The following is an 18,005-nucleotide window of genomic DNA, read 5'->3' on the forward strand; positions in this document are numbered from 1 at the left end:
ATATACTATTTATAGAAGGAGATGACATACAGGTATATACTATATACAGGGGAGATGACACACAGCAGGTATATTATATATACAGGGGAGATGACATACAGGTATATACTATATACAGGAGATGACATACAGGTGTATACTATATATAAGGGAGATGACAAACATGTATATACTGAGGTGAAAATGAAAAAGGTGTGAGTGCAAAATGAGAGGAGTGAGGGAAAATAGTGGAGTGATCGGAAAATGACAGATGTGAGGTCGAAATGACAAGTGTTAGGGGGGAATGAGAGGAGTGAGGGAGAAAATGAGAGGTGTAAGGGAGAAAATGAGAGATATGAGGGGGAAAATGAAAGATGTGATTGGGAAAATGAGAGGCGTGATGGAAAAATAAGAGAAGTGAGGTGCTATCTATCTGGAATTGCTTGCCTGAGGAGGTGGTGATGGCAATCTCAGTTGAGGGGTTCAAGAGAGGCCTGGATGTCTTCCTGGAGCAGAACAATATTGTATCATACAATTATTAGGTTCTGTAGAAGGACGTAGATCTGGGGATTTATTATGATGGAATATAGGCTGAACTGGATGGACAAATGTCTTTTTTCGGCCTTACTAACTATGTTACTATGTTACTATGTTACTATGCTATAACTAACCACAGATATTTACTATGCCCAGGCAACGCCGGGCTCTTCAGCTAGTATATATATAGATTTGGTGTCACAAGATCCATAAAAGTCCTATCAAAATATGAAACTAGCAAACCACATCGGTAATCGTTGTAAAGAGGAAAAAAATCAAAACCCCAGAAATTAGGTTTTTCCGTAGCCTCAATACTGCAAAAATAGTCAATAAGTTGTATCTGCCCCCAAAAAAGGGTGTAAATAAAAACACCATCATGTGAAAACATAGCCCCATTGACAGAGAAATAGAATTCTTATGGGTCTTTATTTTTAACAAAGTTTTAACAAAAATCATAATTTTTTTTAAGCCACTGACATAGTAAAACACAGTACCTGTTTGGTATCACTGTAATAGTATTGACCTGGAAAATCAAATATCAGGTCATTTTTGCTGCACTAATAACACAATAAAATCCAAAAATATAATGGCAGAATTTGACATTTTCTTCTACTCTATATGATAAAAAAATGAGGTAATTCAAAACTACAAACTACAACTTGTCCCACAACAAACAAGCCCTCAGACGTGTATGTTGATGGAAAAACAAAATGATTATACCTATTTGAAAAAGGGGAGAAAAGAATGAAATTGAAAAAACAAAATTTGGCTGCGTCCTCATGTGTTAAGGGGTTATGCTAAAATATGCGTACAGGCAACAGTGCTTCTAAGGTAAAGAAACCATGCATACCCACCCGTGTCCATGCTGCTATGCACTGGTTTACCCTGACTGCAAATGTCACAGCCTATATACTGCACATGTCATCTACAGCCAATCACTGGCCTCAGTGGTATACAGCAAGGTACAAATGAGACGAGTGATTGGCTGAAGACGTCACATCCGATGGACAGGCTGTGACATTTTCAGCCAAGGTAAACAGTACACAGGTGAAGCACACGAGGACAGTTTTAGCACAGAGGGAAGTATAAACAGTATGATTTCATTATATTAGCTGTATTATTGCAAATGAGGCATTCAGTATAACTCAGACAACCTCTTTATAAAATATTAGTGATGAGTGAGTATGCTCGTTACTTGGGTTTCTCCGAGCATGCTAGGGTGTTCTTCGAGCATTTCGGCGTGCTCGGAGATTTCGTTTATGTCAACGCAGCCGCATGATTTGTGGCTGCTAGACAGCTTGAATACATGTGGGGATTGCTTGTTTGTTAAGCAACACCTACATGTGTTCAAGCTGTCTAGCAGCTGCAAATCATGCAGCTGCGTCGACATAAACTAAATCTCTGAGCACGCCGAAATACTCAAAGAACACCTGAGCATGCTCAGAGAAACTCAAGTAATGAGAATATTCACTCATCACTATAAAATATACGATTAAACTAATCAGTCTTTTTAAATTACTGTTTAAATTGTTTATACCTGAAAGTCAGCATATTATATATTATTATATTTATTATCATTATTAGTGGTAGTAGTAGTAGTAGTAGTAGTAGTAGTAGTATGTAACTACAAACATTACCATAAAGTCCATCTTTGTCATGTTTAATTTTTGTTTCTTTTATTTTAAACAGAGTCATTGAGAACAACAAAATTAATCGGATTTCTCCCCAGGTATTCCAAGGATTAAATTCACTCATACTGCTGTAAGTAACTCAAATATACCGTAACTTTCATGAAACGTAGGCACGTGTTTAGGAAACCCTGCTGCAAACCTACTACTTGGTCTTCTTTTACTTGACTGGTCACTTGCAACCTCCTTTGTATATACTCAAAGTTTATTTTCACTCTTTTAATGGCCATTACATTTGAAGGAGATATATCTAGATCTATATATAATTTACAGTTAAAGCCAATCTATAGAATGCTCTACCCTATATAAAAAGTAAAATAAATCAAACATGAAAGCAAAATATAAAATAAACATTGTCTGGAGGACGTTGGTATGGAAATTACAATGACGACATTCAATAAAAGGGCTGGCTGCCTATTTATTGGAAAATAGTAATTAAGGTTATAATTTAAAAACTAATTATAGATAAGGAAATTTTCTGTGAGGCAAAGTGACAAAAATTGGGCAAAGGGTTTGAGTTTTGTTTTACTGTAAGTCAATTATTATTGACTTACTCATTCATCTGAATAGTGAGTAAAATGCTATTAATCGCTCTATCTTCCAGAGTCATGCTTAACAACTTCTTGGGCCGCCTGCCAGATAAACCTCTTTGTCAGTACATGCCAAAGCTCAACTGGCTGTAAGTATGGTTTCAATTAAGAAGAAAAGGAAGCACTTCATAAATGTTGAGTGTTATTATCCTGCCTATGAAGTTTACACTGGTGACATCAAGTGTATAAAAGATAAGTTGCTGTGATCGGACATTTTTATCTGATCACCAGAGGAGGCGAGGGTATGGGAAGCCCCATATTGCCGTACATCGGCAGCTGGCTAATAGATGGGATTTCGCTATTGGAAAACCCCTCTCCACACTATCAATAAACCTAATAAAGAATGTGAAAAGGGATTATTCAGGACAAATACCTAGTTTCTTACATAGAAATGCTATGCCAGGTCTTTACTGCAGCCGTCATCAGTTGCCACTTATTTGTTGGTCTTTAGTTAAAGGAAAATTTTTATGTCGGATAACACTATTTGTCTACAGATATTTACAGTAATTAATCTGCAGGCCACTAGCATAAAATTTGTACCCGGCCACCATATCGAAAGTGCGGCTTTCAGTTAAAAATGAACTTTCAGTCACTGCTCACTTTTCTGAAACGACAACCGACACTGACTGCCATCCAGCTCAGCAGTGCACCAGTGCAGAGCTGGCTGTCAGTCAAGGGACCACAACATGCTTAGAGCTACTGCTCACAGTGCTGTGCACGGTGACTGTAGCCACACCATGACGCCTGCATGTTTGACCGGAAGCTCCCGGGTAAAATAAATTTCATTTTTATCCCAGTAATTGCACTTTATATATTTTTTTTTCAAAATGTTTTGTTTTTTCTGCCACTAACCTTGTAGGATACATAGAACTGTTTAAATTACCTTTCCTTCATATTTACTAGAGGCAATATAAACAGTTATTCTAGTATTTTTATTTTAGTTTTTATAAGGCATTTACTGTGGGCAGTAGAACATTTATTTTACATTACAGTTTGGTACAGATGTGGTGATACTAATTTAGAATTTTTTTTTATTAATTTCTTGTTTGTTTTTTTTACACCACCATTTGTTTTTTACATCTTGTTTGCACCACTATCCACAATCTTGTCCCCACAATCCTTTGATCAGTTCATACGCACGGCAGTAATGTCTTGCAGTGTTTGCCTGTCAGAGTTAGGGTATGTGCACGTGAGGTTTTTTTTTGGTAGATTCCACCTGAAAAAGCTCTAAAAAAAACACAAAAAAGAACATAATATACAGCAATGTTCTATCTTTCCTCACTCCTTTTAACTGCTTCCTTTGCAGCCGACCTCACATGGCTGTCATGGCTGGCTCCTGTCTGCTGCACCTGCTCGATACTGTAGACAAGAGGTATAATACATTCAGTATCTGGTCAGTATTTCACCTCAGTATCTGTAACCAAAACCAGAAGTGGAACAATCAGAGGAAAAGTATAATAGAAACACGTCAACGCGTCTGTATTTATCACCCACTCCTAGTTTTGGCTTACAAATACTGAGGTAAATAAAACTCACCAAATACTGAACTCTTGGCCACATAAACAGTGCACCAAAGCCCCCTCATTTGCATATTTTTTATGGAAACTAAACCACTTAAATCTATACTATATATGTGATTTTTATAGGCACTAAGTGCCCTACATACCTATATAAGTGATGTAGGTAGCAATTTAGGTGTAAAAGACACCACCTTAACCCCTTCCCGACCTTGGACGTACTGGGTACAGCATGGTTGAGAAGTGCAACCTGACCTTGGACGTACTAGGTACAAGCACAGAAGCTGCCGATCGCCGCCGGGTGATCAGCTAATATGGCAACTGACACCCGGTACATTAATAGGTGTACTTTGTAAAATTCGGTCACTTATTGTGGGTTCTGCTGTTCTGGCAACTCAGGGGCTCTCCCATTGGGTAATGGCACCCGCAAACAATAACAGCAAAATCTGCACTATCATATGGCACTGCTTCCTTTCTGAGCTTTGCACTGTGCCTGAAAAGTATTTCCCAATTACGTGTAAGGTATTTGTGCAATCAGGAGAAATTTTTACAAAAAAACTGACGGCCAATTTTTTCTATTAGCCCTTAGAAATATTTTAAACTTGGGACTAAAACAACATTTTAGCGGTAAAAAATGAATTATTCTTTCTTCACAGCCCAATGGTATACAATTCTGTGAGGCACATGTGGTGTCAATATGATCACTGAACCCCTAGATGAATTCAATGGGGGTGTAGTTTGTAACATTAGGTCAGTTATGGGGGTTTCTGCTGTTCTGGCAGTTCAGGGGCTCAAACCATTTCAGCAAACTCTGAACTCCAATATGGCGCTTCTTCCCTTCTGAGCTTTACGCTGTGCCTCAAAAGTAATATTTAACCATATATGGGGTATCTGTGTACTCGGGAGAAATTGCACAAGAAATTTTGGGGTCCATTTTCTCCTGTTATCCTTGTGAAAATGAAAACAACAATTTTGTGGGAAAAATTTTCATTTTCACAGAGCAACGTTGTAAATTTCTCTGAATCACCTGTGGGTTCAAGGTGCTCCTCACATGTCTAGATAAATTCCTTGAAGAGTCTAGTTTCCTAAACAGGGTCACATCTGAGGGGTTTCCATTGATTAAGGATATCAGGGGCTGTCCATATGCAACATGACACCCACAGACCATTCCGTTAAAGTCTGGTTCCAAAACATCACTCCTACCTTTCTGAGGCCTAGCGTTCACCCAAACTGTAGTTTTCCCCCACATATGGGGTGTCTGCATTCTCAGGAGAAATTGCACAAGATGTTTTGTGGTCCATTTTCTCCTGTTACCCTTGTGAGAATAAAAAATGTGGACTAAAAGAACATTTTGTGAGAAAAACTAGATGTTCTATTTTTGCAGCTCTATGTTATAAACTTCAGTGAAGCACTGCAGCTGTCTGCATAGCCTTCACTGGTTATTAATTATAGGGGGTCCCCTTTTGTGAATTCTGCTTTTGTGTTCCCTCCAGTGGTTGTAGGTGGTAATGCAGTTGTCCCTGAGTTGCAGTCCTGGTCAGGTGTATCTGCTGATTGCAGCTCTGACTGGGGTATATAGGTTTGCAGGATTCATTAGTCCTTGCCAGTTGTCCATAGTTCTGGGAGGTTTTGGATCTTTGTCTGGTTCCTCCTGCCTTGCTGCCATTTCAGCAAAGATAAGTGTCTGGTTTTTGTTTCTGTGGCACACATGCTGTGTGCTTAATAATTCTGTGCTATTCATTTGTTTTCTCTTGTCCAGCTTAGATTGTGTCAGTGTTTTCTCAGTCTTGCTGGATTCTCTGGAGTTGCAGATATACGCTCCACATCTTTAGTTAGATGGTGGAGTTTTTTTTTGTATTTTCTGCTGTGGATATTTTTGGAAGGGTTTTAATACTGACCGCTTAGTATTCCGTCCTATCCTTTCCTATTTTAGCTAGAGTGGCCTCTTTTGCTAAATCCTGTTTCCTGCCTGCGTGTGTCTTTTCCTCTACTACTCACAGTCAATATTTGTGGGGGGCTGCCTATCCTTTGGGGTTCTGCTCTGAGGCAAGGTAGAATTCCTTTTTCCATCTATAGGGGTATTTAGTCCTCCGGCTGTGTCGAGGTGTCTAAGATTTGTTAGGCACACCCCACGGCTACTTCTAGTTGCGGAGTTAAGTTCAGGATTTGTGGTCAGTATAGTTTCCACCAACTCCAGAGAAAGTTCCATGAGGCTCCAAGGTCACCGGATCATAACAGACCCCACATCATTTTTTGGGGATCTTCCCTATTTTAATAGCCAGTAAAGGCCAAGTAAACAGTTGTGAGCTGATATTAATAGCCTAGGAAGCTCCATGGGTATTACCCCCTTCCCAGGCTATAAACATCAGCACCAAGTCGCTGGCTTTCCCTCTGCTGGTTTTGAAAATTAATCTTTTATTAATTAAATACATGTCCAGTAATTTGCACACACTGTACTAATTGTATTTGTCACAGACATCTATATATCTACCTATTCTATTTGTATTTACTGTAAAATATATAATGCAGTGATTTTACAGGACCCGACAGATGTATTACCGGCTTTTCTTCTATCTATCTCTCTATGCAATATAACTAATATATATATATATATATATATATATATATACACAGCTCTGGCAAAAATTAAGAGACCACTGCAAATTTTTTAGCTTGGCCGGGGTCACCCTAGAGAGAAATACAGACGAGGGAGAGGCGCAAAAACAACGCATTGCAAACGGACAAATGTTTCTCTATGGGGAAGCTTCCATCAGCCATATATTTCTCTTCCTTATTTTACAGGCTGAGAAAATCGCAGCATGCTGCGTTTGTCAGCGTATTACCCAAAAAATCCGCCAATGAAAGTCTATGGGGGTAAGAAAAATATGGATTATACATGGACCATGCGTGTGACTTGTGAGCAATATGCACCGGTGTTCTATAGAAAAGCCGGTAATTACCGTAAGTGTGGTGTATATAGCAGAAAAGCTGGTAATTCAATTACAAGCCCGACAGGATATGAGACATGGTTTACATACAGTAAACCATTACATATCTGTTATATTTTTACATATTCCTCACTAATAATGTTAGTAGTGTTTGGGTGTGCAAAATTTGGGAGCGCTAGGTGTTAAAATAAAGTTTTAAATCACAGAAAAAACTGGAACTGGCGTGGGCTCCCGCGCATTTTTCTCCGCCAGAGAGGGAAAGTCAGTGACTGAGGACAGATATTAATAGCCTATGGCTAATATATAGACTGTATATATGTTTGCATGAATATTTGAGCCCATGGATCCGTTCTATGTCCATTTTGCAAGCCGGTGAGAAAATCTCGCCGTACGGATGCCATACGGATGACACTCGGATAATTTTTGGAGAAAAAAATCACATCCTTGCATTGAATATAGATCACTGTTCAGAAACTTTTCTGCATATCTCGGCTGTAAAAAAAAGGACCGTATTTTGGTATGTTAGGTCTGACTTCGACCTTCGTCTGATTTTTCTCTTTATAGGTATATTTTTGAGTAAAATTTAAATTGTTCTTTCATTCTATAAACTACTGACAACATGTCTCTGAAGTTCCAAGCAACAAATTTTGTATTTATTTTCTGAAAATGAGAAATGGTCAAAATAGCAAACAAATGCATTGCTTGCAGACCTCAAATAATGCAAAAAAAGTTCATAATAATCATGTAGAAACAACAATACTAATGTTTTAACTCAGGAAGAGTTCAGAAATCAATATTTTGTGGAATAACCATGATTTTTAATCACAGCTTTCAAGCGTCTTGGCATGCTTTCCACCAGAGGTTTTCAATGGGGTTCAGGTCTGGAGATTGGGCTGGCCATAACAGGAATTTGATGTGGTGGCCCTTCATCCACACCTTGATTGACCTAGCTGTGTGGCATGGTTCTTTGTCCTGGTAGAAAAAACAGTGCTCAGAGTTGGGGAACATTGCCTGAGCAGAAGGAATCAACTGTTTACCTAGAATAACCTTGTATGCAGCTTGATTCACACGTCCTTTGCAAAGAGTAACCTGCCCAATTCCAGCCTTGCGAAGCATCCCCAGATCAATACCTGGTCATCTAATGGTTAGACAGAGACCTGGAGAGGCGTACAAGCCATAGTGTCTTGCACCCACTGTGAAATTTGGTGGAGGATCGGTGATGATCTGGGGATGCTTCAGCGAGGCTTCTTTGCGAAGGACGTATGAATCAAGCCGCATACAAGGTTATCCTGGAAAAAACAGTTGATTCCTTCTGCTCAGGCAATGTTCCCTAACTGTGAGGACTTGTTTTTCAAGGAGGACAATGCGCCATGCCACACAGCTAGGTCAATCAAGGTGTGGATGAAGGACCACCACATCATATCCCTGTCATAACCAGCCCAATGTCCAGACCTGAACCCCATGGAAAACCTCTGGAATGTAACCAAGAGGAAGATCGATAGTCACAAGCCAACAAACACGGAAGAACTGCTTACATTTTTGTAGCAGGAGAGGCATAAGGTCACCCAAAAGAAGTGTGAAAGACTGGTGGAAAGCATGCCAAAATGCATGCAAGCTGTGAATAAAAATCATAGTTATTCCACAAAATATTGATTTCTCAACTCTTCCTGAGTTAAAACATTAGTATTGTTGTTTCTACATGATTATTATGAACTTTTTTTGCATTATTTGAGGTCTGCAAGCAATGCATTTTTTTGTCATTTTGACCATTTCTCATTTTCAGGAAATAAATACAAAATTTATTGCTTGGAACTTCGGAGACATGTTATCAGTAGTTTATAGAATAAAAGAAAAATTTACATTTTACTCAAAAATATACCTATAAAGAGAAAAATCAGATAAACTGAAAATTTTGCAGTGGTCTCTTAATTTTTGCCAGAGCTGTATATATATGTGTGTGTCACTGACATATATATATATATATATATATATATGTATTCTGTGTGTATATATATATATATATTCTATCTATTCCTTTGTAACCTGTCAGTGTGATTTTATTTACTGTACGCGCAAAGGAATTGCTGGCTTTTTTTCTATCTATCTAATACTGTATATATATATATATATATATATATATATATATATATTATATATGCAGTCAGATGTAAATCGGTTGCTTGGTATGAAAGTCGCATTGTACTCACATGACACTCACATGACAGTCGCATGGCACTTGTCTGTTTTTTCGGTCCAGATATCATATGGGTACGTACCCTAATAGTCTATTCTGCTTGCCGAGCACATCTTGGGATACATAGCAGGAGTTATACTGCATGATTTTCCTTTTCAATTTAAAAAAAATTTAAAAAAAATATAAATTTATATTTTTTTCTGATTCTTAAACGGAGTACAGGTGAATCGCGAAAGCATGCATATTGCACACTGTCACCATTCAGCAGTTGGCAGTCATATATAAAGTGAATGCAGATTACTCTTCTCAGCCCAGAAAATCCATTTACCGTAATTGTTTGTCTCATGTAGTTTATTGTGAATTTTATTTTACAGGGATTTTGAAGGAAATTATATCCCCAGTTTGAAGAACACAACATTCAGTTCCTGTACTACGTTAACTGTTCTGTAAGTATTTGTCTTGGCTTATACAATGCCTTCTGAGTTTACAGCACAAATGTCACTAATCTGTAGTCATGCATTTCATGTGCAGCTTTGTTTTCTTTTTATTGGAAAAAAATAAAGATGTCTGTGACAAAATGTATCACACAGTCGTTGTGATAAGATTGTTTCTAAAGTGACACCCAGCAAGTTAAAAATCAATGACACAATGAAAATAAAGAAGAACATTGTGGAAGTAGCTGTGAGAATTACAGTGACAAAGTCATTTTGTGGACCTCTACATTTTAAAAAATAATTGCTTAGAAAAATTAATTTACATTTTGGGAAACATTCAAAATTCAGTTTTCATTCAGATTTCAACAAAGGGCAGTAATCTAATATTTTCTGGAACAGTTTTTAACACAAGGCTCAAAGATGACGTCACAGGGCTGAGGAAGGGACCTAAAAAGTCCCGAAAGCTTGCTTTGTAAGATCATATGTTTTATTTTTGGTAGCCATTAAAAGGTATCATAACTACAAGATTATCTTGTTTTTCACACTGAGGGCCTAGTAAGCGCAAGAGGAGCTTAGTGTCACGAGTTTACCGCAACAGAGAAGAGCCAAAAAACTGTGCCATCTGATTTCTCCTACTCCTGCTCTGACTAGAAGCACTTCTCCTTCCTTTGAAATGGTGGTTTCTTCTGGCAGTGCAGGGGTTAATCTACTTAGTACAAAGCTTACCAGAGGAGTTTCACTGCATGTCACAGCCCAGCATCCAGCACGCTTGTGGTTAATGAAAGGAGAGGGAAAAGGGAATGTATGCGCTGGATGCTGGGGTGTGATGTGAGGTGAAACTCCACCCACAGCCCAGTCACTCAGGAGGGGTGCTCGCAACTGGGTCACGCCAGGATGAAGCAAGATATTATGGAACTTGATGTGATGTCAGCGGAGGCTGCAGCCGATGTCACGTGATGCCGGGTGAGCGGTCAGCCATAGCGTTGCTAACAGGCAGAGAGGACAACCAGAGGTAGTTAGAAAAATACCTCTATTCAAGAGTTAAATCAGTGGGGGAATTATAGTATGTAGTGGAGAACCTCTTCAAGGCTTTCAGCTGTTCACTGTTGGTCACTCTCCTCTCCTATATAAACTGGACTCTGGCTATCAGTAAATGCCAGAGTTAGCTTCATTGCTGCATGGTTCAGAAGTTGGTGTTGTGTTGTTTGAGAATGCACTTGGTGGATTTACGTGAGAGTGTTGTTTGTTTTTGGCTATGGGCAAATACTCTCAATCTCCTACTTTGTTTATTCCCCTATCCTCCACAACCCGATGTTTTCCTCTGTTATTTGTGAGAGCATATTTGTATGTTTGGTATTTTCCTTTATCCCTGTTCATATTACCTTGTTAGTCTGGTTGTTAGTATGGTATGTTCTAGCCCCCCTGAGTAGGGGGAGAGAACACACTGAAGGCTGATTCAGGATTTCAGGAAGGTATGTGGCCTCAGAATCTTCACCATTATAAGTAATCCGGGAAACAGGGATAGCTAGGGCGCATCTAGCATTAGGGACAGTGAAGGAGCCCCTGGTCTCTAGATACCCGAGTCGTGACACCTGCACAAGGCTGCTGTGTCCATGCAGAGCCACTGATAGAATTCAGACGTTTGAGTGCTGTCAAGCAAGATATGACAAAGTGCTCAGTTTGCAAATTGACGGGGTATCACAGTGCTTTCCAAGGGTTCACTAAACACACTAATTTTCATACAAAATAAATAAATTATCTTTTGCAATTAAGGCACCAAGACTACATTCCCAAGATGAGCTTTGGCTGAGTTTTTGATGTTGCAGAATTTCAGCACCATTTCTCTTAAGTTTATTTAATTTATGTTACTTATGTTTTTTTTATATTGCATTTTTGTGCAGTTTTCTAGGGTGTTTTTATCTTCTTTTTGATGCTGAGGTTCTTGTCTCATTTTGGTGTATACCGTATATACTCGAGTATAAGCCGGCCCGAGTATAAGCCGACCCCCCTAATTTTGCCACAAAAAACTGGGAAAACTTAATGACTCGAGTATAAGCCTAGGGTGGAAAATGCAGCAGCTACCAGTAAATGTCAAAAGTAAAAATAGATACCAATAAAAGTATAATTAATTGAGACATCAGTAGATTAAGTGTTTTTTGATATCCATATTGAATCAGAAGCCCCATATAATGCTCCATAAAGTTTATGATGGGCCCCATAAGATGTTCCATATTAAAATATGCCCCATATAATCCTGCATAAAGGTTAATAATGGCCCTATAAGATGCTCCATAGACACATTTGTCCAATATAATGCTGCACAAATGCTGATTGTGGCCCCATAAGATGCGCCATAAAGATATTTGCCCCATATAGTGCTGCACAAACATTGATTATAGCCCTATAAGATGCTCCATACAGACACTTGCCCCATATACCGTAATTCTCCACAAACGTTAATTATGGCCCCATACAGACACTTGCCCCATATAGTGCTGCACAAACGCTGTGGCCCCATATAGTGCTGCACAAACGTTATGGCCCCATATAGTGCTGCACAAACGTTATGGCCCCATATAGTGCTGCACAAACGTTATGGCCCCATAGATGCTCCATACAAACACTTGCCCCATATAGTGCTGCACAAACGTTATGGCCCCATATAGTGCTGCACAAATGCTATGGCCCCATAGATGCTCCATACAGACACTTGCCCCATTTGCTGTTGCTGCGATAAAAAAAATAAATCACATACTCCCCTCTCTGTCGCTCAGGCCTCCGGCACTTTCAATATTCACCTGCTCCTCATTCCGGCGCCACTCCATCTTCAGCGTCTTCTGCACTGACATTCAGGCAGAGTGCACGCACTAACCACGTCACCGCGCCCTCCGACCTGAGCATCACTGCAGAAGACGCAGAAGATGCAGCGGCGCCGGAAGGAGGAGCAGGTGAATATCGCGCATCGCTGCGTTCCCCTTCCCACTATACTCACCTGCTCCTGGCGCTGTGCAGTCCCTGGCTTCCCCGATGCCGCAGCTTCATCCTGTACTGAGCGGTTACTGTTACCGCTCATTACAGTAATGAATATGCGGCTCCACCTCTATGGGAGGTGGAGCTGCATATTCATTACTGTAATGAGCGGTACCATGTGACCGCTCAGTACAGGAAGAAGCTGCTGGCGCTGGAGAAGCCAGGGACCTGCAGGGACCGCGCCAGGATTAGGTGAGTATAATTAGACAGCCCCTGCTACCCCCTCCCCTGTGGACCCCTGGGTATGACTCGAGTATAAGCCGAGAGGGGGACTTTCAGCCCAAAAAAGTGGGCTGAAAATCTCTTCTTATACTCGAGTATATACGGTAATTCTTTAAATGAAGCTGCTTTGTTTTTGATACATTCTAGTATTTGGCCATGACAAAACTTTATTGATATACTTAGATGTAGATCACATGCACTGTTGATGTGTTTCCACTGTGAAAACACACTAAAAATGTATGTGTGTTTTTTACGTGAATTTCTGCATATAATGCAAGTCTATTGGGAAATTCCGCACCGAAAATTCTGCGTACCCATTAGAGAAATTGACACGCTGCAGATTTGAAACATGCACTGCAGGTCTGTTTGTTGCGGCGTTATAAAGAAGCATGAGCTTTCTATAAATCGCAACCACTTTGCTGTAAGTGTAAGACGCCGCATTTTGGAAGCAGCAAAAATACACAGCGTCAAAAATACACCAAAAACTCATCATGGGAACGTAGTCTAAAATATATGGGATGTTTTTAATAGGGACTCCGTCATACTTAAAGGGAACCTGTCACCCCGTTTTTTGAGATTGAGCTATAAATACTGTTAAATAGGGCCTGCGCTGTGTGTTCCTATAGTGTATGTAGTGTACCCCGATTCCCCATGTATGCTGAGAAATAACTTACCAAAGTCGCCGTTTTCGCCTGTCAATCAGGCTGGTCAGGTCGGGAGGGCGTGGTGACATCGGTGGTTCTTCCTCAGCTTTACGTTGGTGGCGTAGTGGCGTAGTGGTGAACAAGCAGCACGCGATCTGCGCTGTAATCCCTTGCATCGGTGGGGGCGGCCATCTTCCTGGGGCCGCGCGTGCGCAGATCGAGTGCTCTGCTGCACGGGGCTTCAGGAAAATGGCCGCGGGATGCCGCGCGTGCGCATTAGAGATCGCGGCGGCCATTTTCTAATGCGCACGCGCGGCATCCCGCGGCCATTTTCCTGAAGCCCCGTGCAGCAGAGCACTCGATCTGCGCACGCGCGGCCCCAGGAAGATGGCCGCCCCCACCGACGAAAGGGATGACAGCGCAGATCGCGCGCTGTGTCTTCGCCACTACGCCACCAACGTAAAGCTGAGGAAGAACCAGCGATGTCACCACGCCCTCCCGACCTGACCAGCCTGATTGACAGGCGAAAACGGCGACTTTGGTAAGTTATTTCTCAGCATACATGGGGAATCGGGGTACACTACATACACTATAGGAACACACAGCGCAGGCCCTATTTAACAGTATTTATAGCTCAATCTCAAAAAACGGGGTGACAGGTTCCCTTTAACTTAGTTTAGCGTTTTGTGAATGACAGTCTCATTTTAATACAAATAAATTCTGCATGCATTTCCTCTGGATGGCCCAGAATATCTCCTCACTGACACCTGCTATTTCTTTCTACAAAATTCCCAAGGACGGAATATTACGTCCAGCGCGATCCGCCGCGCTCACGGGGGGAGCGCCGCCGATCGCGGCCGGGTGTCAGCTGCTTATCGCAGCTGACATCCGGCACTATGTGCCAGGAGCGGTCACGGACCGCCCCCGGCACATTAACCCCCGGCACACCGCGATCAAAGATGATCGCGATGTGCCGGCGGTGCAGGGAAGCATCGCGCAGGGAGGGGGCTCCCTGCGGGCTTCCCTGAGACCCCCGCAGCAACGCGATGTGATCGCGTTGCTCCGGGGGTCTCCTACCTCCCTCCCTGCAGTAAGTCCCGGATCCAAAATGGCCGCGGATCCGGGTCCTGCAGGGAGGGAGGTGGCTTACCAAGTGCCTGCTCAGAGCAGGCACTTGGTAACGCTGCACTGCTCTCAGACAGATCGGTGATCTGTCAGAGTGCTGTGCAAACTGGCAGATCACCGATCTGTATTGTCCCCCCCTGGGGCAAAGTAAAAAAGTTAAAAAAAAAATTCCAAGTGTGTAAAAAAAAAAAAAAAAAAAAAAAATCCTAAATAATGAAAAAAAAATATATATATTATTCCCATAAATACATTTCTTTATCTAAATAAAAAAAAAAAAACAATAAAAGTACACATATTTAGTATCTCCGCGTCCGTAACGACCCGACCTATAAAACTGGCCCACTAGTTAACCCCTTCAGTAAACACCGTAAGAAAAAAAAAAAAAAAACGAGGCAAAAAACAACGCTTTATTATCATACCGCCAAACATAAAGTGGAATAACACGCGATCAAAAAGACGGATATAAATAACCATGGTACCGCTGAAAGCGTCATCTTGTCCCGCAAAAAACGAGCCACCATACAGCGACAACAGCAAAAAAATAAAAAAGTTATAGTCCTCAGAATAAAGCGATGCAAAAATAATTATTTTTTTCTATAAAATAGTTTTTATCGTATAAAAGCGCCAAAACATAAAAAAATGATATAAATGAGGTGTCGCTGTAATCGTACTGAACCGAAGATTAAAACTGCTTTATCAATTTTACCAAACGCGGAACGGTATAAACGCCTCCCCCAAAAGAAATTCATGAATAGCTGGTTTTTGGTCATTCTGCCTCACAAAAATCGGAATAAAAAGCGATCAAAAAATGTCACGTGCCCGAAAATGTTACCAATAAAAACGTCAACTCGTCCCGCAAAAAACAAGACCTCACATGACTCTGTGGACTCAAATATGGAAAAATTATAGCTCTCAAAATGTGGTAACGCAAAAAATATTTTTTGCAATAAAAAGCGTCTTTCAGTGTGTGACGGCTGCCAATCATAAAAATCCGCTAAAAAACCCGCTATAAAAGTAAATGAAAAAAATGTATTTATTTCCATTTTCCCATTAGGGTTAGGGCTAGGGTTAGGGTTAGGGCTAGGGCTAGGGTTAGGGTTAGGGCTAGGGCTAGGGTTAGGGCTAGGGTTAGGGCTAGGGTTAGGGCTAGGGTTAGGGTTAGGGCTAGGGCTAGGGTTAGGGCTAGGGCTAGGGTTAGGGCTAGGATTAGGGCTAGGGTTAGGGCTAGGGTTAGGGCTAGGGTTAGGGTTAGGGCTAGGGTTAGGGCTAGGGTTAGGGCTAGGGTTAGGGCTAGGGTTAGGGTTGGGACTAGGGTTAGGGTTAGGGCTAGGGCTAGGGCTAGGGTTAGGGTTAGGGTTGGGGCTAGGGTTAGGGCTAGGGTAAGGGCTAGGGTTAGGGTTAAGGCTACAGTTAGGGTTGGGGCTAAAGTTAGGGTTAGGGTTTGGATTACATTTGCGATTGGGATTAGGATTAGGGGTGTGTCTGGGTTAGAGGTGTGGTTAGGGTTACCGTTGGGATTAGGGTTAGGGGTGTGTTTGGATTAGGGTTTCAGTTATAATTGGGGGGGTTTCCACTATTTAGGCACATCAGGGGGATCTCCAAACACGACATGGCGTCCGATCTCAATTCCATCCATTTCTGCATTGAAAAAGTAAAACAGTGCTCCTTCCCTTCCGAGCTCTCCCGTGTGCCCAAACAGGAGTTTACCCCAACATATGGGGTATCAGCGTACTCAGGACAAATTGGACAACAACTTTTGGGGTCCAATTTCTCCTGTTACCCTTGGGAAAATACAAAACTGGGGGCTAAAAAATAATTTTTGTGGGAAAAAAAGAGATTTTTTATTTTCACGGCTCTGCGTTATAAACTGTAGTGAAACACTTGGGGGCTCAAAGTTCTCACAACACATCTAGATAAGTTCGTGGGGGGGTCTAGTTTCCAACATGGGGTCACTTGTGGGGGTTTCTACTGTTTAGGTATATTAGGGGCTCTGCAAACGCAATGTGACGCCTGCAGACCATTCCATTTAAGTCTACATTCCAAATGGCGCTCCTTCCCTTCCGAGCCCTCCCATGCGCCCAAACGCTGGTTCACCCCACATATGGGGTATCAACGCACTCAGGACAAATTGGACAACAACTTTTGGGGTCCAATTTCTCCTTTTACCCTCGAGAAAATACAAAACTGGGGGCTAAAAAATAATTTTGAGGGGAAATTTTTTATTTTATTTTCACGGCTCTGCGTTATAAACTGTAGTGAAATACTTGGGGGCTCAAAGTTCTCACAACACATCTAAATAAGTTCCTTGGGGGGTCTAGTTTCCAATATGGGGTCACTTGTGGGGGGTTTCTACTGTTTAGGTACATTAGGGGCTCTGCAAACACAATGTGACGCCTGCAGACCATTCCATCTAAGTCTGTATTCCAAATGGCTCTCCTTCCCTTCCGAGCCCTCCCATGCGCCCAAACGCTGGTTCTCCCCCACATATAGGGTATCAGCGCACTCAGGACAAATTGCACAACAACTTTTGGGGTCCAATTTCTCCTGTTACCCTCAGGAAAATACAAAACTGGGGGCTAAAAAATTATTTTTGTGGGAAAAAAATTTTGTTTTATTTTTACGGCTCTGCATTATAAACTTCTGTGAAGCTCTTATTGGGTCAAAGTGCTCACCACACATCTAGATAAGTTCCTTAGGGGGTCTACTTTTCAAAATGGTGTCACTTGTGGGGGGTTTCAATGTTTAGGTACATCAGTGGCTCTCCAAACGCAACATGGCGTCCAATCTCAATTCCTGTCAATTTTGCATTGAAAGGTCAAACGGCGCTCCTTCCCTTCCGAGCTCTCCCATGCGCCCAAACAATGGTTTACCCCCACATATGGGGTATCAGAGTACTCAGGACAAATTGTGCCACAACTTTTGTGGTCCAATTTCTTCTCTTACCATTGGGAAAATAAAAAATTGGGGGCGAAAAGATAATTTTTGTGAAAAAAAAATGATTTTTTATTTTTACGGTTCTGCATTATAAACTTCTGTGAAGCACTTGGTGGGTCAAAGTGCTCACCACACCTCTAGATAAGTTCCTTAGGGGGTCTAC

At 41.3% G+C, this 18,005-nt stretch overlaps 1 protein-coding gene across 2 annotated transcripts in view; it reads left to right on the plus strand.

The window, feature by feature from the left end:
- The window catches only part of RXFP1 (relaxin family peptide receptor 1), a 578,825-nt gene that overhangs the window by 497,366 nt on the left and 63,454 nt on the right, over positions 1–18,005 (plus strand). For both annotated transcript variants that reach the window (XM_069744133.1, XM_069744134.1), the window contains 3 exons: positions 2,206–2,277; positions 2,809–2,883; positions 9,828–9,899. In XM_069744133.1, the coding sequence (XP_069600234.1) occupies positions 2,206–2,277; positions 2,809–2,883; positions 9,828–9,899 (219 nt within the window). The remainder of the gene's footprint in view (positions 1–2,205; positions 2,278–2,808; positions 2,884–9,827; positions 9,900–18,005) is intronic.

Source organism: Ranitomeya imitator, chromosome 1, assembly GCF_032444005.1.
Source record: "Ranitomeya imitator isolate aRanImi1 chromosome 1, aRanImi1.pri, whole genome shotgun sequence".
Classification (NCBI taxonomy): Eukaryota; Metazoa; Chordata; class Amphibia; order Anura; family Dendrobatidae; genus Ranitomeya; species Ranitomeya imitator.